This window comes from Pholcus phalangioides, unplaced genomic scaffold, assembly GCF_987345545.1.
Source record: "Pholcus phalangioides strain wild (caught in Gottingen) unplaced genomic scaffold, Ppha-v1.0 ptg000042l_1, whole genome shotgun sequence".
NCBI lineage: Eukaryota > Metazoa > Arthropoda > Arachnida > Araneae > Pholcidae > Pholcus > Pholcus phalangioides.
In genome coordinates this window covers 14,166,299-14,192,399 of record NW_028301628.1, presented here as the reverse complement: position 1 = coordinate 14,192,399, position 26,101 = coordinate 14,166,299, and the positions used below count along the sequence as shown (strand labels likewise).

Here is a 26,101-nt window from a genome sequence, read left to right as displayed (position 1 = left end):
TTACCATACTGTCCAAAACCTTGCCAACCCTGGTCCATACTAAAAAAAATAGTGATAAGATACGATAATTATATAAAAATAATCCAGTTCATTATTAAAATATGGACTAAGTACTTTTACCATGTATCAATATATCCTTGGGTATTGAGGCCATATATGTCTTCTTTTTCTTGCAAGGACTTGGAGTTCTTTGATCTCACCAATGCCAGCGAAGAAGAGATCAAAGAAATTCGAAGTATTTTGAATTATTCCGAGACTAATGGATGTGTTGAGGTAAGCATATACATATATTGATCTACACTCATGTCCATAAATTCAGGGTAATGCCAGCTCCGGCAAATAAAGGTTCAGAAACAAAACAAACGTTACTTATTCATAAAGCCCATTTATTAAACAAAAGGTAAAGAACAAAAACGATGGTGTACGTATGATACTATTCACAGGGGTGGGAACTTTGCGCCGCACTGCGCCAAAACTAATATCTTGCGCCATCCTGCTCCAATAGTGTATTTTGGTATTTTTCTGCGTCAAATAGCGAATTTTGCTTCAGTATGCCCGGAATTTCGGAAAGGCCGAAAATTTTTTTTTGCTCCAGCTAGCTACGAAACGATTCTTTCCGAGAAGAGCGTGTTTTATTCCACTATATCTAAACTACCGCCTTAAATTATCGGCCCCTCATCAGGCTTTCCATTGTGAAACCCCGATATTATCCGCGATCGTCGAACTGAAGATGGTTTGCAATGTCTTTCAGCGTCAAAGTGGAAATGCGTGTGTTTCCGTTTAAAAAAAAAAGTCGCCACTGGAAGCAACAGAAATTACTGTAGTCGATCGTCATTGTGTTAAATCCCGATGTTTCGTGAAAAAAATTTCATTCCGGGAGTAAAAAGCGCATGTCCGCCGAATTACGAATGTTAGTTTAGAAACTTTGGCGAATAATGAGCGTTAAATCGCCAATTTCGCCAAATAACGAGTGTCAGATCGCCAATCTCGCCAGATGAGTGCTTAATCGCCAAACATCGTGTTGATTCTTCCGAAATTTTCTCCCATTTTGCAACAATTTCTTTCCAAGTATAAAAAAATTGAAAACTTATAAAAATGTTTTAGCTCATTTGAAGTGCTGCTGTTCAAGGCAGCAAATAGTGCCCTCAGTAAGCAAAAATCATCTTAAATAGGCGGGTGCAAAAAATTTTATGACCGCTGCTCTTTCAAACAAGGTGTCAAAAGCCTAAAACACCAAAAACAAAAATCAAGCTGACGAAAAGATGTTTGATATCAAAAGACAGTGCAGTTTTATTTTGAAAAGGGTTGAGGGTTAACGAAAATATTCTTGTTAATTTCACTGTTCCAATTTATAAATATCTGCTCCGAATCCCATATTTGCTGCTCCAAAACTGCTCCGAATCCTATATTTGCTGCTCCAAAACTGCTCTGAATCCTGAATTTTGCTGCTCCAAATCCTGAGTCTTGCTGCTCCAAAGTGGACTTAGTCACTTCCCACCCCTGTATTCATAAAAACTACGATTTTTGCTCCCTGGAGCAATTGTAAAAAATATCTCCTTTACAAAAACTTCCTATTACATGGTTGGTATGATGGTTAATACATTGTATGTCTCCCATTTGATGAAATACAGTCCGTACAACGCCTAGGCATGCTGAGTATCAAATTATCGATCTGATCTTAGGGAAGATCACTCCACTCAGCAAGCAATGCTCTCCGAAGTTCCGGTACACATGTAGGAGGTGGTTGACGGGCTGCAACTCGTCGGCCAAGCATGTCCCACACATGCTCTATCGGTTTCAAGTCAGGTGAGAATGCTGGCCATTCCATACGGGTTATATCCTCAGATTCAAGGCATTCGTTTACGATATTTGCTCGGTGAGGATGGGCATTGTCATCCATAAACACAAATTCTGCGCTCATGGCACCCCTAAACAAACGTACATGTTGTTCCAGAATGATGTCCAGATAAATTTGGGCTTTCATGGTTCCGGTTTGAACATGCAGATCTGTTCTGGAACCCAATATAATTCCACCCCAAACGAGCAATGCTGCACCACCGTAACGGTGTCGTTCAATGATGTTGTCTTGGTGGTAACGGGTACCTGGCATTCTCCATATGAAAGTCCGACGTGAATCATGTTACTCATCGGAAAACATCACACAAGCCCACTGTGACGATGCCCACATTGCATGTTCTCTACTCCAGGCTAATTGCTGCCGACAGTGAGTTGCCGTGAGCGGAACACATCTGACAGGCCTGCTAGCATATAGACCAATATCTCCCAAACGTCTGTACACGGTTTGCCTTGAAACTGTGGTACGCCGTGGCAGCAGATAGCTGATGAGACGGGTCGGATGCTGTGCTCTGTCTGCTTCTTTTGGCAGTTACCACCAAATACCGGTCTTCATTGGGTGTTGTAACTCGGGGGCGACCTGTACTATAACGTCAACTGAAATTTCCGTTATCTTGGAATCGTCGCCAAAGCCTAGAGATGACACTTTGGGCAATTCCAAGTTCCTCGAATACTTCCATCTGAGTATGCCCACATTCCAGGCGACCGATAATTCTACCGCATAAAAAATCATCCACATGCGTCTTCTGTGTCATAACTATTCACTTATGGCACTGAGCGCCTTACAGAACTCTTGTGAACAATTTTACTTCTTTGCCACCATTCCTTATATACCCCCCCCCCCCTTACCTTACACTCTCATCATTGTGACGTACTATTGGCATCATCTGGTGGCTTCCTGAAATTTGCATATCATTCTTGCAGATGTGTGTGTGAATTCTACAGGTGAAATTTTTACTTTAGATTTTGATTTCCGTGTGATTTTGAATTATCTTTAATTTAAGGGCATGAGTATAATTTCAATTTGCTTAGCTAATTAAAATGTGATTCTTACGCCAGGATTACATTATAATAGTTTGATAAGTTTTTCATATTTTGAATGAAAATAAATTTTTTCTTCGAGTTTTGTAAAACTTGGAGAAAAAAAAAGAAACAACCAATAAGCCTATTGGTTACATTGGTACATTCTCTTCAACATGACTGATATGCTTATTGGTTGCATTTTTCAAGTTTTAGAAGAAACATTTCTAAGACTTATAGCGTAATGCCAGTTTTAGGCTATAATTTGTATTTTATTATGTGGTTCCATTGCTATAAATACTCTGGGAATATGTGACTTAGTCCTTCGTGTACTCAGTTGTATAAAAACCTTTGGTCAGGCTCATCTAATGTAAGTTGAAGTACCCTTTTTTGTGTGCCTAATGATATGTTTACCAAGAGAACTTGATTGTGTGAGTGAATAGACTAGTTTCATAAGCCTAAGCAAATATTGCAAATAGAAGTTCGCTATGTAGAAGTTCCGCTAGTGGCTGCAAATGCTTTTCCCAAATAATATATCCCCCAGAGAGTGATGTAAAATATGTACAGTTTTGTATTTAATATCACTGTTTCTTTGTTTAATATTGCGCCTATGATACTGGCACTATTTTTCCCCCATAAGTGATCAGTCATCTGAAAAATCAATTATCCGAACACCCCTACTCCTTGATTGTTTCAGATAATCGATATGCTCTATTGTATCAATAGCCTGGGTCCTTTTTAAGTGAAAGTGGGTCCCACTTGAAGAAAATTAATTTTTTCCTATCTGTCACTCTTACCCTAGTTAGTGAAATTAATAATAGATTTAAAAAAAGTGCAATTTAAAAATTTCAGAGTTGCCAACTTTCTGCATTTAGCCAGGCTATGCCAGTTCAAGCACCCGGGTTTGAACCCCACCTTTGCCATAGTGGTTGTCGACTCAAATTTATTTTCTGTGGTTTCTAACTGAGGGGCAAATGTGGGCTGATCTCCCTGTTAAAAAGTCTTGCCGCAGAGAGCAACAGGCCTGCAATGATAATTCAATCATTACACTTCACTCATGGAAAAATTGATGACAGATGGCAGTATACTACATATAACAAGCATTTCACAGAAACAAACTTCACATTAGGTTCACAACTCATGCACGCACATTCCAACATGTACCAGTTCATTAGAAGCTCTGCAGAGGAATATGGATGAGGTGCGTGTATGGTTTAGTAGTGGTAGTAGGGCCGTAACTAGGATTTTGTATTATTTTGCCACTCCTATCAATTCAAAATTTGATAATTTTATAATTGTGTTCTATGTTTCCACCTAAAATTTGCCACCCCTAAATTTTACTGGCTGGGGTAGTCCAGGGGTGCAAGAGCTGCGCCAAAATGATTCTCTTGCTACATGATGCTCCAAGGCGCTGAATCCCTGCGCATTTGCGCCAATTCTTGTTTGTGGTTTGCGGAGGTACCACTAATGCACGTAGTGCGTCAAATACCTGGAATTTAGGAAAAAGAAGCATGAAAATTTCGTTCACGGGATGCATTCTTTCCGAGACAAGGAAAAAGATATGGAAGGGTAACTTCAATTTTTTTCACTTCCCACCATCTACCACAATCGCGTCATCTTGTGACCTTGGAAAGTAGTACTACTTTGAAGTAGTCCAATAACCGTCCCGTACCGTTATTGGTATAACCCGCGGGCTATCAAAGGCCCCGAATGAATATGTTGAATTTTCCGATTTCGAAGAGCGTTTTTTCTCCTTCGGGTTATATACTGAAAATAACGGTAATTTCCCCCTTACCAACCTGCTTTCAAAGACAGCGTATCTACGGCGTAAATTCGCTTTATTTCCCGCAAGATTGCACCCGCGCCTTTGCGAAGAATCAAAAAGGGACATTGGTTTACTCGTTTAAATTACCGAAATTTTTCGGAGATCGTTGGGAAAAAACGGGTTCTGTAAAAACTCCAGCTAAAATATCCATAGTTTTGTCGTCTAGCCACTATGTGGTCGTGTGGTTATCGTCGGCAGTTGCCGATCGTGACAATTTCACATCGCGAAAATCTGAATTTGGCGAACAGGGCCAGGCTCGAGGAAAAAATCTCTACCCATGCAGAACCTATTTTTGCTGTTACTGACAATGTTTTTTTTGGTCGACAAAGCTTTTTTCACCCTTTCAACTTCATTTAGCACCTCTCCTAGAGCAGCGCCCAATATAGCCGCAAGTTCCGCCCCTGCATTGGTGGGGGAGGGGCATGCTCTTAACATAGCTGCCAAGTCTCCCGAATTTTTCGGGAATCTCCCGAATTTTAGCTTCATCGCTCGACCTCCCGAAAAGTTCTTAAATCTCCCGAATTTTTACAAAAATCACAAAAATCCCTAATTGTCCCTTAAAATTCCCTACTTCATTAAAAAAATCCCCGCTTATGAAAACAATCCCTAAGGAATTTCTTGTGGGGCATGAAGCCTCTTTTTTTTTCCCCTTTCGAAATGACGTCACACGTCGTAAATGGGGAAATTCCCTTTTTAAGGAAGTTTTACAAACCCTTTGATGGCAACAAGAAAGTTGTTTGTCTTACCGTGCAGGGAAATGGCTTAGCAGCCAATAGTCCTGGATAATAATTGAAGATTATAGTCACGCGCATGTGGTCAAAATTTCTTTTGTTATAACGTGCGATATAACAAAGCATGAATAATGATAAGCAAAAACATATTTAATCAATTTTAAAGATACTTATTCCGATGAATTTCCTTTCATCAAAAGTTCCAGAAGAGGGCCGACTTTTCCTTTTTGTACAAGTTGTGTTACGGACATAAACATCGGTCATGGAAAGATTGCCATCATCACTCGTGAAATGAAAAAAAAAACATCAAGCAAGTGTCACAAAAAGTCAGTGTTCTTCAAAAATTGACGGTGTTTTCCTTCATCTTCCGATGATTTTGGGATCATTCGCTCAGAATGTTTGTTCACAGCGTTTCTGATTGAACACAATATTTATTTTTACATCATTGAAGTTTTGGCCTCCAATTTCACTTGTTTTTTGCGTAGGAATTTTATTCCCAAGGGTTTAACTTCCATGTGTGTAAAATCCCTATTTTAATTTGACTTCAGTTTTTGAGTAGGTATTTTATTCCCTACACTCCAACTTTTATGTATGGAAAATCCCTATTGTATTATTATTAGGGAGTGGTTTTAGCATAAAATATGGGTTTGCGCGAAAATCTCCCGAATTTTCATTTTCAAAAGTTGGCAGCTATGTCTTAACAATAGTCAAAGAAAGGAATTTATACTAGGAGCATGCTCATTTTATGTATACATAACTTCTGTGAGATACCAATTATATATAAATGTCCTACCTTTCCAAAACATGTTGGAGAGAATGAAGTATTTGCACCCGCTCTTGGTTTTCGCACTCCCTCTCGTGCATTGCTGAGATTGTACATTACTCCTTCACGTATTCCTAGGATGTTGCTTTCAGGGTTGTTTGGTTTAAACCTTGGTTTTAACCAACTGGTTTTTTTAAAAAAACCACTTTGGTTTTTTTCAAAAAATCAGATAAAAGTGGCCTAAATATCATTTTTTTCCCTGAAAAATATCATATTTGTTCATTATTAGCCAAAATGTTTCATTTTTACCTTATTTTATATCCTTGGGGTACATTCTGACGGTATATCTTTAAATGACATAAGATTTTATAAGTGGTTTTTTTCAAAAAGTCTCATAAAAGTGGCCAGAATATATATATATTTTTCATATGAAGTATCTTAGTCATTTAAAGTTATATATAAAAATATAAAAGCCAAAATTTCTCATTCTTACAACATTTTCTAACCTTTGGCTACATTCTGATGCTCTATCTTTAGCAAATTCATGAATAGTAGTGGTGTATTATCTCACAGGGTTTCTTTTTCCGTTCACAAAGAAGCAGCTACAGTAGTGACACCATCATGCTAGGGGCAAGTGGTCCTATAATCCAATAAAGACACCAGCTGTCCTTGAAGGACAAAGACTAGTGTACTAGTTGTTACATTACCTCACATACATTTTCATTCCCATAAGAAGTAGCACATCTCCTACTGTATATCTCCCAGTCTTAATATATTCAATAGTTGTTTTTTTTATAATTTCACACACACACTGTTAAGCCCAGTTAATCAAGGTTCTACTGGATAGTAGTAACAGATTTATAAAAAATAATCAGCTATATACAGGGTGATTATAATTTAAGTTTTGATTCCAAAACTATACAATAAGTACTGATCGAAATGACCTGAAAATTTGCATGGATACTCCTGAAGCAATGGACGTTTCTTTCGCAAAAGAAAAAAGTGCAAAATGTGCAAGTAGACGATGCTGTACTTGGCCAGGAGTATAATCTATTTTGTGCAACCACATCATTTCGGCACTTCCACAGCATCAGTGTGTGGATAGAACTTCTATCAAGATGCACATTGCAATACCAGCAAAGCAGCTGCTGAAGACCCATTTTGACAGGATGCACCTTAACCCTTGCAACTTCTGGCTGTGGGGGTACCTCAAAATGTTAATAAACAGTGGTCAGATTGTAAACTTCGGTGAATTGTAATCTCCAGCACATTCCCTATATCATAGCTGCCAAGTCTCCCGAATTTTTTGGGAATCTCCCGAATTTTATCTTCATCGCTCGATCTCCCGAAAAGTTCTTAAATCTCCCGAATTTTTACGAAAATCACAAAAATCCCTAATTGTCCCTAAAAATTCCCTACTTCATTAAAAAAATCCCCGCTTATGAAAACAATCCCTAAGGAATTTCTTGTGGGGCATGAAGCCTCTTTTTTTTCCCTTTCGAAATGACGTCACACGTCGTAAATGGGGCAATTCCCTTTTTAAGGAAGTTTTACAAACCCTCTGATGGTAACAAGAAAGTTGTTTGTCTTATCGTGCAGGGAAATGGCTTAGCATCCAATAGTCCTGGATAATAATTGAAGATTATGGTGATGCACATGTGGTCAAAATTTCTTTTGTTGAAGTTACGTACGTGCGATATAACAAAGCATGAATAATGATAAGCAAAAACATATTTAATCAATTTTAAAGATACTTATTCCGATGAATTTCCTTTCATCAAACGTTCCAGAAGAGGGCCGACTTTTCCTTTTTGTACAAGTTGTGTTACGGACATAAACATCGGAAATGGAAAGACTGCCATCATCAGTCGTGAAGTGAAAAATAAACATCAAGCAAGTGTCACAAAAAGTCAGTGTTCTTCAAAAATTGACGGTGTTTTCCTTCATCTTCCGATGATTTTGGGGTCATTCGCGGAGAATGTTTGTTCACAGCGTTTCTGATTGAACACAATATTCATTTTTACATCATTGAAGTTTTGACCACCAATTTCACTTGTTTTTTGTGTAGGAATTTTATTCCCAAGGGTTTAACTTCCATGTGTGTAAAATCCCTATTTTAATTTGACTTCAGTTTTTGAGTAGGGATTTTATTCCCTATGCTTCAACTTTTATGTTTGGAAAATCCCTATTTTATTTGGAAAAATCCCTATTGTATTTATTAGGGAGTGGTTTTAGCATAAAATACGGGTGTGCGCGAAAATCTCCCGAATTTTCATTTTCAAAAGTTGGCAGCTATGCTATATGTCAGAAGTTCCTCATTCCTCAGGAATATGAACGGGGGAAAGGGGACGCGTTTGGTTTAATAAAGCTGAATTGCAAACACATCCACATTATGACCATGGCATACTCCGATTCTGCTGTTGAACAAGAATATTTGTGCTTTCAGCCTCATAGCCAGAACACGCGGTTGACAACATATTTAAAATTTTTTGAGTAAGTTGTAGTTATTTGTTCAATTACTTAATTTTTTTTGTGATGTTTCCGTGAATTATGGACTCGTGCAATGCTATAATTAAGTTATAATTTTCCCATGACTGGCTATCGTTTCCATTCTGCAAGCAAATTTCCCACGTGTTGGATGATGTCATTAATTTTACATTTTAAAGTATTTTTTCCCCTTTATCAAATAAAATTGAATTTTTTCAGGAATATTCATGTCAATTTTCAAGTCATTCTGACAATCGCTCTTTTTTTACAGTATTTTGAAATCAGAACCTTAGTTATAATCACCCTGTATATCGTAAATCATCGTTAATTAATCTGCATTATTTATGCTTCATTAAATGCATTATATTCACCTAATTTATATTACTTTTTGCAAAATAGCTTTGTAATTAAGTATACTGAAAGTAACTGGAGAAAAACCTTTATACATTATATGATTAATAATAACATTAAAAGAATTTTCAAACACACAGTAATCCATTGAGTTAAGCAAAAAATAATTAAATGGCAAAATGGTTTTTGTTAAAATGTAATAAATATTTATTGATTAATTAGCATGGGAATAGTGTTAATTGCATTAATAAACATTTTATTTTAGTTAATTATTACAAGTTTGAATGATTTTTCAGAAATTTCATTGTTTTTAATGTTAATACTATTTAAAACAAAAAAACCGGTTTAAACCAAAAAACCGGTTTTTTTACCAACCCTGCATTGTATCGCCAACTGAACTATCAATTATGAGTGATGAATGGGTTTCACCACAATGTAAAGAATTAGAAGAAGTGAAATCAGTTCAAAGAATAGATAGATATTGGGCAGACATATTGAAACTTTGTAACCTTGAAAGCAGCACAAAGTTCCCAATTTTGCAAGTTTTGGTGGAGGCTTTTTAATCTTTAGCACATGGTAATGCAGACAGTGAAAGAGAGTTCAATGTTAACAAAAGTCTGTTTGAACAGCGGAAAATCTGTCTATCCAATGCTTTAAAAGAATAAAACACACAAAATCTTATGTTCAAGGGCATGAAAAATTCGAAAAAAATTGTCATTAAGATGTTGAAATTCTGAAAGCGACTCTTGATTCGTATAGAAAATATTGTAAGAGGCTTCAGGCTGAGAAAAACAGCAGAAATTTTTTCTTTAATTTATTAACATGCTATTATGTTGAGAAATTGTTTAAGTAAATAAGGTATTTATATTTTTTTCATTTCACTTTTAAATTTAATCATTTCTTTAAATTCTGTGAGAAGCCAACTTTTTTCACAGAAACCCTTATTATATTCTACATGCACTTTTTTTTTGCCATATCAGGATGAATAAGATTTGGTGTTCAAGCAGAGAAATTCTTGCTGCCTAGGTTTTCAGTATGCATGGTGCTTAATTTGAAAAGAGTCTAATAATTTTTATTCGTCATTTCAGTAATTCATGTTTTAGTAGACAGATGAGATACTTCAGAAAAAATTTAAATTGGCTTTAATTTTTGAAGGAAATTAATTTAGAATTTATTCGTTCCAACCATTTTTGGCGAAAATTTTGGCATTTCATGGAAAAATTACTCCTTATATTGCAGATACAGTTAGTTTTTAGTTCTGTTCCATTTTCAAAATTTCTGCTCCAAAATGGATGAGGGACGCTTGCACCCCTGGTAGTCCCCCTTCCCAGTCCTGGCCCTGAGTAGAGGGCAGAACTCAAAAGAATCATAACTCTGTAGCCTCGTAGGGTTGAAACTACTATATTTATTTTCAAGAAGGGAGTAGAAATTTACATTTGAGGAAAAAAATCCTGTCTACAACAAAACATACACCGTGTGGGCGACATCACAACAACTTCCTTGTTCGAACTACTCTCGAACACGACTGCCACAAGAGTGAATCTCGGGCGCGCCACCTATGTTAACGGATACGGACAGTCTTGACTGTCACAACTCGGATAATATCAATACGGTGGAGACATGCATATTCACGCACACAATGCATTCCTGCATTTATCAGTTCTTTGGAAATTCTATAAAGGAATGTGTACAATGTAGATCTATGGTTAGGTAGTAGTAGTTTAATGAAACATTCATGACAGGTTCAACATCAAATATTTTTCATACAGGATTTCCATCAAAATCTTGATAATTTCCCTGACCAAAACTCCAGGAGGGCAATTCAAAATCTAAACTTTCCAGAATTTAAAATTTTTGTTTTTCAATTTTTCCCCCTTCACAGAACTTTTCACTGACTTTCATGAAATATTTGCACAGTTTTCTAACTATTGCCTAATATTTCTCATTTCCCCAACTTTCCGGTCATCGAGGTGCATTTGTTGTTTACTAGTAGTAGGCAATGCCGCCTTTCATGACATTCTCAAGGCGTCCGGATTATGAATGTATATTGCTGGTTTTCAATTATTGCCATCCTCTTAAAAAGAATAAAAACTTGAAAAAAAAAAGAAGAAAAGAAATATTGAGTGCTGTTTTTTGCTGCTACAGTTTTTTATTGTTAGAAAGCTACCCTCTGTCCCCATTATATAAAAAAGCTCTTGTAACATTAGACCGCCTAGACTCCAGGTGCTGTAGCCAGTCATCTAAATCTATGAATGCGGATGAATATGGTGGCCTGCTCACATTTAAAATGTTTTGAATATACATGTTTAATCATAAATTGGTTGGTAGATGACTCAATGCCATATTTTCTCATTTTGTTACTGCACTGACCATATTTCATAGGGGAAATTACAAAAAATCTGGATCTATATATACTGGAAAATATGGGGCATTGTTAGTTGTGAGCAAAATTATTTATTGCTGAAAATTGTCAATGGGTGGGAAATCGAGGGCTTCTATACATTTCGGTCAATTATAATGATTTGATTTCTCAAAAAAATGTTTACCACAGCAAAAATGTCCAGTGAATAAAAGCCACTGTGTCAGTCGAGTGGCCATAGTGATAGACTCTCATTGCTAGGTCCCGGATTAGAACCCCACTTGTGCCATAGTGGTGTTCGGCTTTATGTGGTTCTCAACTTCGTAGTGTGAATGCGAGCCGATCTTTCTGTTAAAAAGTCTTGCCACAGAGAGGAACAGGCCTACAAGCAGTTCAGTCATTACACTTCACTTCTGAAATATAGATGAAAAGAAATTCATGGAAGCATCACTAAAAAAATCGGACATTTCTTTAGAATAGTCAGACAAAATGATAATGACAAGTATGGCTATGTTTTGTAAGATATGGGTGATATTGTCTCTCTATGTATTGCTTCTTTTTGATTATCATTATGTCCATAAAAAAAAGCTGAATGTTTAAGTGTATGTTTGCTGGATTTTCATAATAAAGTTACAGGATCTTTACCTGCTGGAGGTTGGCAAGTTTGTCCAAATTACCACTTCAAATAGGTTTAGTTGTGTACCGTAAGCTAAAATAAAGTAAAGCTGGTTATAAATTTACTGATAAATCACTCCACGTAGATTCTTCTTATATAGATTCTGATTTGTAAAATCTTGAAACATGTGTTAACAATAAGAAAACGTAATCATTCAAAATTAGCTTTAAACAGGGTTCGTACGGTGCTTAAAAACTCCTTAAAATGTCATTATTTTTCATTTCCTTTTTAAGAGCCCTTAAAATCCTTCCAGCTGTTTCTAAAAAAAAGTTGACTTTTCTCACACCCTGAAATATTTCCTGCTAAGGTTGATGAATGGTTGATGATGAAAGAAAGTCCCTGAAAAAAAGAAGGAAAAAGAAAACAAGGCGTGTGGGTGGGGGAAGATTTCTTTATAGGGATTTCAAGGCCACCCTGTAGCGGGTGGGAACAGCCAATACCTTCTAAAGCAGAAGGCCTGCCCCCGAGATTCGTGACGTCACCGAATTCCGTCCTACGAAACCCATCTTCCCTGTAAGATCGTTTTCCAGCACCACACTAACGCCGATGTATTATAACACATCGACCCACGTTGCTATATTTTTTCTTAATGTTATATAAAAAAAGATGCCAAATTATTAAAGACTTGCACTCGAATAGACAAGTTTATACTTATAATTCATTATTTCCAAGTATCAATTAGGGCCAGAGATTTGATAAAAACTTAATATTTAAAAAAATTACCTCTTGACCTCAAAACTTCCCCAAGAGCATTAATTTTTCAGAACTTCATTTCTGTTGACTTTAACCAAAAAAATATCCATTGAATACCAAAAGAAAATTGAGACCAATTCAACTATATAGTATCCTTTATTTCTCAACACATACAATATATATTTTAAGTCATTTAGTAAAAAAATATGTAAAAGGAACTTTTCGTGAAATAAATATAATAAATAACTTGAGACTTATATAAGTTCTTGATGAGAATATTCTCGTTATTTATAATATATAGTTACATATAATATATAGTTACATATAATATCCTTGAGAACACTCTCTGGAAGAACTTTCATTAATTACTGGGGATTTTCATGTAGAAAATAATTATTCTGAAGTTATTAATAATAGTGCTTGCAGAGAGAATAATATAACTAATTCTAAAATAATTTTTTAAGGTTTCTGAAATCTTTATATATAACCAAACTTTTAAAACATCTATGATCTGAGAATATTCTAGAACTAAAAGTTATCGTTGGGGGTGATTATACCAAAAACTGTTTTGTTGTAAATGTTTCGGGCAAAGAAAACTGATTTATATTTCACAATATAAACAAAGTTAGTAAAAAAAAAAAATTTAATTTAAAAGGAAAATGAATATTCTAGATTATTCTCCAATTTTTACATCCAGGATAATATTCTCATTCTCCGAGAATATTCTCACCTCATATCTCTAGATTAAAGTAGTAAAAATCAAAAATAGTGCTTTTTTGAAAATGTCACCACTTTCCTTTTTTGCATAAAATTTATTGACAATAATTTTCCTTTAAAAATGCATTTTTATTTGAAGGTTCTTTAGAAATACGTCACAAAAAACTCCACAGAAAATTACCCCCTCCCACATACTAAAACTTACCTCAAAGATATATTGTTAGTGCCTGTCTATATTTCCCAAACCTGGCTTTTGAATACATATTTGTATATATTTTCCAGTTAAAACATGGAAAACCCAATTCATCAACACAGTATTTTGTAATTTCTAAAGAACTCAAACTTGTTCATCATAACGCACTGCAAGTCTATTTCGAAAATGCCCTTTCTGTACCAATCACTGACAAACGTAGATTAATTTTAAGAATTATATTATGAAGCAACATGTGATCATGTTCAAGAAGGCCAAAACATGAACCTCACGAAATTTATAGGCGGGACGAAATTCTATTTGAAAAAAAAACACCTCAGTTATACAGCCAGCTTTTCTGATAATTTTAATCAGATACACTATCAGGGCAAAAATGGTCTGGCCCTGTATGTTGAAGGGCGAGGATGAACATGGAAATTTATATGGGGACTAATAGACAAACCCAGTATTTTGTTATTAATGCAATTAATTATCAGTTGCGATGGCTACAACAATAAAGCCAATAACATCCAAAGTGGATCACACAATTTTGAGAATTACATTATGAAGCAACGAGCCATATATGTTCAAGACAGGTAAACTATGTATCTGACCAAATTTATATACACATGGGAAAAATTTTAGTTAATATTCTATGATTATACACTACTCCCACGTTGGTATCAATATAATCATCACTCAAATATTTTAAGTTTTGTGTATTGAGGAATCTTAATTTATATGGAAAAATAAATTGACATTTTTTTAACCTAATAGTCTAGCCCAGATATAATTCCACCACCCGTCCCAAAGAATTTTGGCATTATAACAGGTAATATGGTTGGAATAGTGTTTCAGAGGGGCTTCATTACATAAATTCACACATTTATAATGAAACACTTTGTCTTCTTAGTTATTCTATAAATATTTCAACACTCATTTAATTTTAAGAGAAAATTCATGAAATTTTAAAAACTGTGCATCATTACTTGAATATTTCTTGATATAAAACTTGAGACACATATTTTACACTTACCTTTGAAGTTATTTTAGTTCTACATTACATTGTAATCCCAATATAGATGTGTGCACTAATCATATTTATATCAAAAATTAAAAAAAAAAAAAAAATCACCCTGGCGAATAGGGTTGGTTTGACTGATATTTGAGTGACTATTGTATAACATCTTTACAAACTTTGTGATTTGACTGGTGATGGTGGTGCTGCTTGGTTTCACTGCAAATTAAGGTTTTTGCAAAAAATTATATCTTTACCTAGAAAATGAGTTATACAGAGCTTGCTTTGAACTCGCATGTAAATGACCACTGTATCATCATTTTTTTTAAACTGTTTCTCTCCTTAGGAAAAGGCTCAAATGTTGTGGTGGCATGTTTTTTTTTCCAAGGCTAAAATTTTCATTAGCAATGACCGAACAGGCCCATTTATCCCGAAATTATCAACTTTTCTCTTTCACACACATCCATACACTTGCACAAAACACATATCTCCCCTTCTTCATAGGCCTATCTGGGCCCGTCTGTAGTCCCACAGTCAGCCCTTATAGAGCTGGCCAGTGGGAAAACTTTGATTCTGGTCTGGTGGTTCTATCCAGTCCTCACTCTTCTTGGGCACTCAGCAAATTCACATGATTCTGGTCTCATCCCATGATACTGTCCAAGTCATACACACCTATTGACATGAAATAAAAGCATCATTGGACGTTTGAATTTTTTCAAAATTTGTGAAACTAAAATTATAACATCAAAAAAATTTAGAATTTTCATTGCTTTGACCCTAGCAGATCTTACCAAGGGACCCAGTTTCAGGAGGGGGCATGAAATAAAATATTTCCTATCACGTAATTATTTGAAGTTCCATCACAAAGGCTCCAATGAGAAATATTAGAGTGGGATCCACTAAAAATTTTATAGAACCCTGGTTCCTGGATGTGAGGTGGCGGCAAATGAAATATATTTTCTGTAATTATTCTAAATTCCCACCAACTGTTTATTCTTCAAAAACTTCTTACGTTTAAGGATAACATAAAAAAAAAAAAAAAGATTCAAATAGCACTGTGCCAATTATCAATTAACTTAATAAAGCCCTATCCCTATGTAAAGCACTGAGTTTATGAAAATTGGGATTATGAAATTAACTATGTTTGCAACAATAATATTAAAGAATATTCATCAATGCATTTCATGTAATAGTAAAAAATGAACTAACCTGTGTGATTTTATATGCAGCTGTACAGATAGGCCTATACTTCCTTCCACGAAGCTCGCTGGTGGCCGGATTAGCTGTTGTTTTCTCCAACTTATGCTTTTTAAAGGGCTTGTGCAACAGTATTGTTTATTACCTTGTCCATAAATTAATAAAATAAATGTTTAAAATAGAAATTTATCACTAAAAAACTGCGTGCACGTGATCTGCTTACTGTTGTCACTTGTCAATATGGCGGTCAGGGAAGAGGGAAGAAAAGCTATCGACGGGGAAAAAACAGGCCTGAGTTTTAAGCCGGAGTGTGATGACGTCACAGCATCGAAAAATCGCGAGCGTAGGCTTCTTGCTCTAGAAGGTGTTGGAACAGCTCTGCCGACGACCAGCGCAGCTAAGAGATTAACGGCACCTGATAGGTCGGACTGCAGTGGCCACTCCCGCTTCTGATATGCTGAGAAAAACGGGAAAAGAAGATTGTTGTGCTTTCAAAAAAATTGACAATGAAATTAAAATACAGAAGTTAGCTAAGTTCTATCATTCCTGCCAGAAAATGATGCTACTACCAGTGGTGAGAACTCTGCGCCAAAATTAACATCTTGCTCCTATAGTTTATTTTCTGCTTCAAATAGCGCTTGTTTTCTTTTTTTTGCAAACTCCTCAAAATACTTTTATACCTGCCTTGTATGAACCTTAAGCCGGGATTACACTATTAAAGTTTGATAAAATCCCTTTTATAAAACTTCAAAAATCCAACCAATAAAGCTCATAGATTACATTTGTGCAAATGCAACCGATAATCTTATTGGTTGAATTTTTGAAATTTTAGAAAAGCTCTTTTAAAACACTTATAGGGTAATCCCCCCCCCAGAGCAGTGTTTCTCAACCGCCGGACCCTGATATGATACCGTGCCGCGAGTGATTAGCCGTTTCCTGATTCCTTTTCCTTTTGGTCATGTGTTTGACCGGGCCTTTGACTTACAAAATGAATGAAACTGGGCTGCAGGCATGAAAAGGTTGAGAACCACTCCCTTGGAGGAGAAAGAGAAATACTTATATTTCTCCTCTATAGTGTGTACAATGATGCGCTCAGCACATTAAATTCCCAGATTTTCGGAAAAGGGCACAAAAAAGTTTTGTTTTCGCGTGCCACGAAACAATCGCTTGCCGCTGTGGTGGTCGAGTGGTTATAGTGCCGGACTCATGATGCGAGGATCTGGGTTCGAACCCCACAGTGGTGGTCGGCTGAAGTTGGTTTTCTGTGGTTCCCAACTTCAAGGCACAAATGCGAGCCGATCTCCCCGTTAAAATGTCTCGCCACGGAGAGCAACAGTCCTACAACGGTAAATCATTCAACCATAACACTTCACTCATAGTTAGAAAAACTGGGGGCAGATGACAGCACTACACATAACAAGCACTACACATAACAAGCATTACACAGAAACAAACTTACGTCAGGTTGCACTACACGTGCACGCACATTCCCGCATGTACCGATTCGTTGGGGGGTTCCGCGAGGGGGGGGTGCATGTGTGGTGTAGCAGTAGTAGGTAGGGCCTCCAAAAAAATGGCTCGGGATCCATGATGTTTTTAAGTGTCAGCCACCTCGTTGGGCAATTTGCCTGTTGTGGCGTTGTATATTGTATTGTAATTGTTTCCCGAGGAGCATGTTTTATTCCTTTGTACTTCAACACCACCCCATCCTCCCATCTTCCATAGTCACACTTAGAATTATCCGGGAAAATAATTTTGAAGAGTAATTTTACTCTCCAAAATTTTATGGGGAGGTATTTAAGAAAAATTTTATTATTAAAAAAAAAATTTTAAGCGGTATTTTATCTTATGAAAAAAAAAAAGTTACGCAAAATTTGAAAGAGTGCTTCCAGTCGTCTACAAAATTTGGAGGATTGAAATTGAACTTAGATGCTTATTGGATTTTCCCAGTAAGTTCCCACTCTCGATTTTGTCCCCAAAAATCGGATTGTGGTAACCGCAGCTCCTTATTCAAATTATGGGCCCCTCATCTGGCTTTTCATCGTGAAACCCTGATCATATCGTTAATCCTACAGCTGAAGATGGTTTGTTTACTCTAGTCCAGTGTTTCTCAACAACTGACCGCTGTTTCCATTTTCGAAAAAAGAAAAAAAAAGTTGCCACTGTGTGCAAGCAGCAGAAATTACTATGGTCAATCGTCATTGCATCAAATCCAGATGTTTCGTGGAAAAAAAAACCTTTCATGAACAGGAGCTACTCCGCTGAATTATGAGTTAATTTGTAAATTTTGCCAAATAACAAGTGTTAAATCGCCAAACATCGTGTTTTATGTCCTGAAATATGCTCCCATTTTGCAACAACTTCTTTCCGAGTATAACTGAAAAACAAGAAAGAAAATTGAAAAACATAATTTTAAAGAATTTGTGTATGTGTTGATCCATTTTAAGCGAGAGGTGAATAAAGAGTTTCTGCAAATATAAATTTTGTAAGAAAAATCTTTGTCAGCTTTGGTTTTTATTTTGAATAATTGGGGGAGGGGGAATGAATATCACTTTTAGAATTTTTATAATTTATGTGATGCTGTTACGAGTTATATTTTTGACCGAAACTTGAAGGTTTTAGAACACTTTGATGACAACAGAAAAGTATGTATGTGGATTGATTATTTTATGAATTCTTATGATGCTGGGTAACAAATCAAAAGTTGTAATTTCTGAACCACTTCTGCGTCTATATTTCTGAGAAGAGGGAAAATTTGTTTGGTGAATTAAAAATAAATTTGCATATATGCCCCGCCCTTATTTTTTCTGTAAAACTTGTGTAAGTTATGAAGTTTGCCATGACTTTTTAAAAACTCCTTAATTTTTATTTAGGAAATTCTGTATGAACCCTGTTAAATTGTAGTTTCCATTCTGATGGCTGATGAGAAATAAACAACCATGTTATCCTTTCCCCCCCCCCCCCAAAAAAAAACAATTGAATATAGTGCTTTTGTTGTTTACATTTTTGGTTGTTTTTTTTAACGTTTTTTCGTTTCTCAGTTACCATGGGATACCCCATTAACATTACCTGGAGATATAGCTGAAGAAAAGCCAGCAGCAGGTTTGTTCTTCGTATTATAATAACTTATTATACATAACTAATGATTTTCTACCACACTGTTGATATATGTTTTCTTTTTACTTCAGTTCTTATTATTGACTAGGTGATACCCGGTGACGTTGCTTGCCCCGTAAAAAATTTATATATGTATAGCTTATTAATTATTTCTTAATCAAAAAAATTTCTGCATCCAAGTAAGAAGAAATTACTTTTATTTTTAAATACTTTAACTTCAGGCAATCGCTTGTGGATACACAATATTTTTTGTTTTTCTATCTGATGTGTAGATGTACAAAGAGTTTTTGGATTACGAACAGGCGACGAAAAGCTGTCCGCGTGAAAAACAGGGCTCAAGTATGTTGATACTGCCACTGCTAACGACTGGCCTTGCGCTTTGTTGATTGTCATGTCAAAAGTTAAACGAATCAGGAACTGTAATCGCTTGAAAGTGACTGGCATTTCTTCAGTGATAATTGGGATACGTGTAATGAAGATGTCTTCTCCTTCGGCACATTCAGTTGAATCGTTGCTTCAATGATGTAATTGTGCAATTTCTTTACGCAGAGTCTGGTGCCATCGCAGAGGCGTCTCCAAATTTCTTAAAAGCATAGGTGCTCCGACTTTGAGGGCCAAGTTGTGTGGTGCCACACCCGGAATATCCAAAGAGTTCATAAATTCTGCAGGATACAGAACTGTCTACACTGAGTCTGTGACAGTGTCAACTGATTTGTAAAATGTGGAGTCTCCTGGAATAATTTTTAGGATTTTTTCGTTGATCTTGTTCACACTGTCATTTTCCGGTGCCAGAATCACTCTCTGACAGTCACTCGTGGTTTTTGTGATTTTGTTGAATGTTTCAGAAGACTTTGCGAATTCTTGAATGGAGTTTAACAACTGGCAAAATCCATTTGGGAACGCGATCAGTCCAGTGCTTGGGTCTACGGGAATTCTTCCATTGCCAGTTTGATCAACTGATGTAAAAATTATAGCAGTGAGTGCTGAGTCATTTTGCAGTTGAACTCGCATGTTGGTGAATAATAATTTTTTAACTTCGTGCCAGAGCGTTTATGATTTGAGGCAAGCATTGAGCTCACCAGCTGGTGTTGAACATTTTTATTCCCAGTTTTGTTGTCATAGTTATTGTTCTCTGTTGTTAGTGACGTCATACGTCTAGCTTGTGCAGCGAATATTATTCAAACGTCTTTTAAGCATTTTTTTAAATGAAACTGTAGCTCTACGATGGGCAGTTGATGAGATAAAGGCTGCATTATCACTTACAGGACACCCTGTGTATAGACTAGCAGAAATACCTGGCGCTTCCCGGGTGGTCTTCAATTACTTGGAGGATTGGAAAGTGACAAACCGTTATAATGACAGAATTAAAGAAGTGTAAAGGCATATATACACGTCTGAAACGCATTGTTGGAAACCACGGTAACCAAAGTAATTGTTGAGGCCCCAAAACCATTGTTGCCCGACAGTTTTTTGCCCATTTCGGGCATTTGCCCAGCTCTAACAAACTTTTAAAGTAGCCTACGGCTCAATCCCGGAGCTGTTTGGTATATATGTAAAATCTGGCAATGATTGATCTAAAACTGTAGATTTGTATAAAGAACATACATACAGACATACTTTCACATTTATATATAAGATGAATCAAAATAACTATATTAATAAAATTTATAGATTGTAAAAGAAAAAATGATAGCCAATTTTTTACCTTTTTTGATGTGTTATTACTTATTGGGGTAAAATGTACTGTACACTTTGATTTATACTAGTAATTTTTTATTTCGACTAACAGAGCAACTGTTAGAATAAGTAGCTTTTCTTCATAATAGAACTCTCTATTGCACATTAATTTTACATATACATCAAATTTAATTTTACTGTTTCAATTCTTCATCAGTAGTTAATGATACAACTACAAGGTTATCTCGAACCAAGGATCTCTAACATTTTTGACATAAGGTGGAAGGCCCTGGGCAGGGGAAAGTAAACAGAAGACCTCAACTTGGGGAAGAATGTCTGATTTTTTTCAACAAAGATATTTTGTTTAAATTTGAAGCCCTAAATTAGTAGCGCCAATGCACAGAAATGAGATCTAGCTCGAACAGACTCTAACGTTTCAAAAACCTTAGTTGGCAAATGAACTTCCCCAGCGTAATTTTTGTTACTTAAACTAATCCATTTGGGTATATAGGATTTTATGGTGACTTATGGTAAGCATATGGCAATGCTGTTAACAAGCTATTTTTTTTAATGGTAGCCTAAAAATAGTGGTTTTTTTTTTACTTTCTCAAACGTTTTCATAGTGACGAGTTAACCGAAATTAGCAACGAGTAAATGAGGGTTTAATAACATTGTTGTCTATGCAAGCTGGAAGAGCCTAAAGAAAAATGACGACTTAACCGGAGTGATGACTTATCAGGGTGACGACTTAACGAGATTGTACTGTATTTATCTCTTCACCAAAAAAATTAAGTTTGAGGGGAATAATATTCATTTTCATGATTATTCTGGCTGAGCAAACACGAAAATCACAACTTAAACCCTGGAACAAAGAAAAAGTTTTTTTTTGTTACATAGTGTAATTATTTGAATGGGATAAACTGTGATTGCTTCTAACCAGGGTTGGGTTTTTGACATGACAAGTGTCAAAAACCTAAATGAATGCCTTTTGATAATGTTTTGAACACAATAGGTATACAACATGATGAAAAACTTACTTTTTTTGCATATTACAATGTTTTATTTTTAAACAATTTATTACAATAATTAAAACAAAATATTAATTATAATTTGCAATTTTGAATTCTTTAACATAAGAGCCTAGAACATATGAAATATAATTTTATGGTTAATTTATCTAATCTACTCATTACCTGTGTTCAATTTGCTTAGTGGAATAGAGCTGCTTATTCTAAATATGTATGATAGGGCATCAGGGTTAGGTTTTTGAACCCAGAAACTAACTCGGTATTAAAACTATCAAAATCTTACTGTCAATGGTGTCAAATAGTTTTTGTTAACTTGATAGATATGTTAAATAACAAAATACTTACTTTTATTTAGATTAAAGGGTTTTATGTTCAGAATTATAATTACTGAGGAAAAATATCTATTTTGATATTTTAAATTTTCTGATCCGCCTAAAATTTTATTCCATATAAAAATTCTCACGCAGCATCTGTTAATGCACTAATTAAACTCATTTATTTTTACCTCAAAATTTCTTAGATCAGGGTGTATAATTTCAAAGCTTTAAAGAGTATTCTGAACCAAAGCAGAGTTAACAAGACTTGATACCCAAAGCATTTGTTTTGCACGTTTGAATACAGCTTCAATTGGAAAACCATTGCATTATAAATGCCAGTAAATGTACCATATCATAGTGCAAAAGTAAGAATAACTAAGTTTGACATATACAAGCTAGCATTGCCAAATTAAATGGCATTTTAGTCCTACAATTTAGTATTTTGATTGCTAGATATATTTCAATGTTATGCGCAATAAGAGTATCGTTTTAAGTATCAGTGGTTATCTAGATAATTTAATAATAGAAATCAACATTACATACAGGATGTAATAAACTTTTTTGAACACTTATCTGTTGTAAAAAGAGTACAGCAGACAGTTTATATCAATGCAAACATATAAAATTTGAATAAAGCATAACATGAACATAGAAGGGAAAACTGTGGAACGATTTGACATTCTTTGATTCAAGATGATTCTTGACCTTCCAAAATTTCTTCAACTGCTTATATATGTTTGTAAAAAACATAATATATTGTCCAAAATAATTCTGTCGAGAGTAGAAAATTATTTTATAATCATATTTTTTAAATATTTATTCTTTGTATAACATAGTCATTTTAAACATTACATGCAATTAACGTGTGCATTTCCAATGGGAATTTTTATATCGAAAAGCAATATTTGAGGTTTTTGACAGTTTTGACAGAGGTTTTGAAGTGAGTGTTTCAACTGTCAAAAGCCTGCCAACCTTGCTTCTAAACACTGAGTAAGCAAACATTAGTATCTCCAATTCAACTTAGATAAATTTTTATGGCACTCCTTGGAGTCACAGTTGCACACTTCAAGAAAACTTTTTACTTCGAGAAAATTGCTACATTGGAGTCTGATCCGAGGCTGTCTCAATTTCATTAACTGATATGTCAACCGAGTCTTCTAATCTAATTTCATTTTTTAATGTAGCAAAAACTTGAGTTTTGCAACAAAAGATTTCTTTCTTGATGCAAATGATTTTTTTAACCAGGTTATACAGACACTTTTTTAAATGTTATGTTTTTATTTTTGTAGAGTCTGATGATGAAAAAGTAGAACCAGACACAGCCACATTGTTGCCTGTAGCCTCTGATTCGTTGGGAGGAGTGGTTGGCCAAGCTCTGCTATATGCACCAACACAGCCACAGCAGGCATTTCCTGCTGTCCTTTCAGGTCCACCTACTCAGCTTAATGTACAAGCATCTACTGAAGTGCCTGCCATTGAGGCACTTGTGCAACAGATGCCCCCGATATCAGCATCTTCAGCTGTGGCTTCGCACTATCCAGCGCCGTATTTGGTACCACGAACGCTTCCTTACTTACGTGCCTATCCTCCAGTTGGAGTGCCGTTGTTAACATGTTCGTTGCCTGGTGAACTGACTCATGCTCCATCACCATATGCCCCATTCCTGCCATTAGCAACACCTATACCTGCTGTTGCTCAGCCTCGACTAGAGAAACCAGTCATTGACAAGGAAAACAGTGACATTCGGCAAAAAACCAAGGTATCTAGTGATAGGCAGTTCTACCATCATCGTAATAGAAAGAAGAATCTTTCTAACAGCAACAGTAGTTATTATGTATCTCCACCTGATTACGTCCAGGGAGGAGTGGATGCATACCAAGATTCAACACCACACGAAGATCAGACATTAGCCGCAGCTAATGTGACAACAGATCGAATATCTGCTGTGCCGTCATCGTTGCCTGTTGTGCCTGTACCAGTGCCACCGTCAAATTTTTCCGTGACAAGTGGCACACTTCCGTTGCCGAGTTATCCGCCTGGGTTACATCCTATTCACTATCCACAAATGTCTGGGCCTCAGGGCCACACGACACAATTTTATTATGTTCCTGTGTTACACCCTCATTACAGCGGATACTTACCTTCAGCTTCTAGCCATATGATGCTTCCATTGAGTAACATAAGTTTGACTGCAAACAATTTTCATCAGCAGAGTGCCGAATCCGTTTGTTCTGTTACCAGCGAAGCCAACGAAGACGTCGACAAAAGTAACGAAAGCCTGACTGCTTCGGTAGAATCAAATGAAAAGAGCGAGAACTCTTTGTCCGTCAGAGCAGAAACAGGTAACCACGCCCCTAGTATAATTAACGAGATGTCCAATAAAAAGAATAACGAAGAAATGTCTTCAGAAGCAATCACACATGAAAAAAATAATTGTGTTACAGATAGTCAATCAAGTGTTAGTTCTGACGGCCCTACGGAATCTATAGCCCATAACAGTCCGAAATTGAATGTTTGCTGTGATGAACAAGAAAATTGTGTCCATGCCTCAGAGAAGGTATATAATGACAGTTCCCGTTGTTGGGCCGATCTGTTCAAAGATCAGCAGCATCCAGAAGTTAACGGCCTAGATCTCAGGCCTAATAAACAGTCTCCTGTGAATGATAACAGTAGTCTAATTAAAGAAATTGCGAATGGTAAACTTTACTCTGTGCCTAATAGCAACAGTGTGTTGTGAGAAACGGGGGTAATTAATGGGGGGGGGGATGTAAGAAATATTGAAGTTTAAAACAGAAGAGGTTAAGAAAGTTTGCTCTTGAAAGTATTTTGGTTGATTGTTTTTAAAAGAAAAAATAACACTATTTAGTCACATAAAAATACTGTTATCGTATATATATAAATGAAATATATATATGATCATGTTTTTTTTTTTAAAGTTGTTTTTTTTTGCGCTTGAAGCATGTTTAAATTATTAGATTATTCATACCTTTTTTTTGTGTATTTGTAATGGTTGACTTCAAAAGAAAGGCAGTTTATATAATCTAACTAAAAATTATAATTATCGTTTTCACTGAAGAATTCCCATTCGCTCAGATGAATGCTAAGAGATGAGATTTTAGTTTTTATTGTTTCCATATTTATATATAAATATAATTATATATACATATATTGTACATATTCTGAAAAAAAATAGGCTATTTAGTCGTAATGTTTTCCGAGTACGTTTTTCTCTTGGGTGCTGTTGTCACTTGCGAGTTTTATTTTCAGTCAGTGATTATAGGTTTTTCTAACCAGGTTTTGGCGGTTTTTTTTTTTTTTGGTATGAAAAAAATCAATTATCACAATGCTAGAGTAATCAGCTTCGATTTGGTGTGCGTGTGTGCTTGTTTTTCTTTACTTTTTTCTCCCTTTCGGTATTAAAGACTTAAAATAAGAAGTAACAGATAATTCATGAATAATTTATTTTCCTGAAAAATTCACTTCAATGACAGGTGTTCTACGAGGTTTGCAATATTACTAAATCTCATTTGTGATTGTAAACTTTAGCAAAGTAATAAAATTTATTGCATTGTTTTTGCGATGTGTTGGTTTTGCACTTTATTCTTTTTTCCCCTTGTTTTTTCTGGTAATGTTTCGATGCTATTTTAGCAGGGGTGTACAACCTTTTGAGTTCACAGGCCAAATAAGTAGCAATTCTGCCATTTGCACTTTTTGGAAACTTGTACTATGTCGTGATCATATAACCTGTATTTTACGGGACATTCCCGTAATTTTGGCCATCCCAACCTTTTCATAAAATGTCCTGTTTTTTCCCCTTATATATTTTCAACAGGGCTTACTCAAGTTTTGAAATCAAGAATTGAGAAAATTTTCATGACTCATAAATTGACACCTTTGAAAATTTTTTTGGCTGTAATTAACTGCATTACTCAATACATTTTGACATCTAATGTAAATTTTTCCTCTTCTTTCAAAAAATACTTTTTTTTTTTACATTGAAACATCAAGGTGTTCATTTAATTAAAGTTGCTCACTATTGAAAAAAAATTGTCAGAAGACACAAGTTATTAAAAGATATGTT

The 26,101-nt window shown here is 35.5% G+C and overlaps 1 protein-coding gene and 1 long non-coding RNA gene across 2 annotated transcripts in view; one reads left to right on the top strand and one right to left on the bottom strand.

Annotated features, from left to right (window-relative positions):
- The window catches only part of LOC149064517 (uncharacterized), a 30,910-nt gene extending 5,312 nt beyond the window's left edge, over positions 1 to 25,598 (top strand). Inside the window, exons 2-4 of the mRNA XM_089254664.1 lie at positions 178 to 273; positions 18,923 to 18,983; positions 23,310 to 25,598. Of these exons, the coding sequence (XP_089110790.1) occupies positions 178 to 273; positions 18,923 to 18,983; positions 23,310 to 24,757 (1,605 nt within the window). The 3' untranslated portion in view covers positions 24,758 to 25,598. The remainder of the gene's footprint in view (positions 1 to 177; positions 274 to 18,922; positions 18,984 to 23,309) is intronic.
- LOC149064518 (uncharacterized) lies at positions 15,072 to 15,980 on the bottom strand. Its single transcript, XR_016195702.1, has 2 exons — positions 15,894 to 15,980; positions 15,072 to 15,356 (listed from the first exon to the last, which is right to left on the bottom strand). It is a non-coding gene; the product is annotated as an uncharacterized LOC149064518 (long non-coding RNA).
- Positions 25,599 to 26,101: the final 503 nt, after the last annotated feature.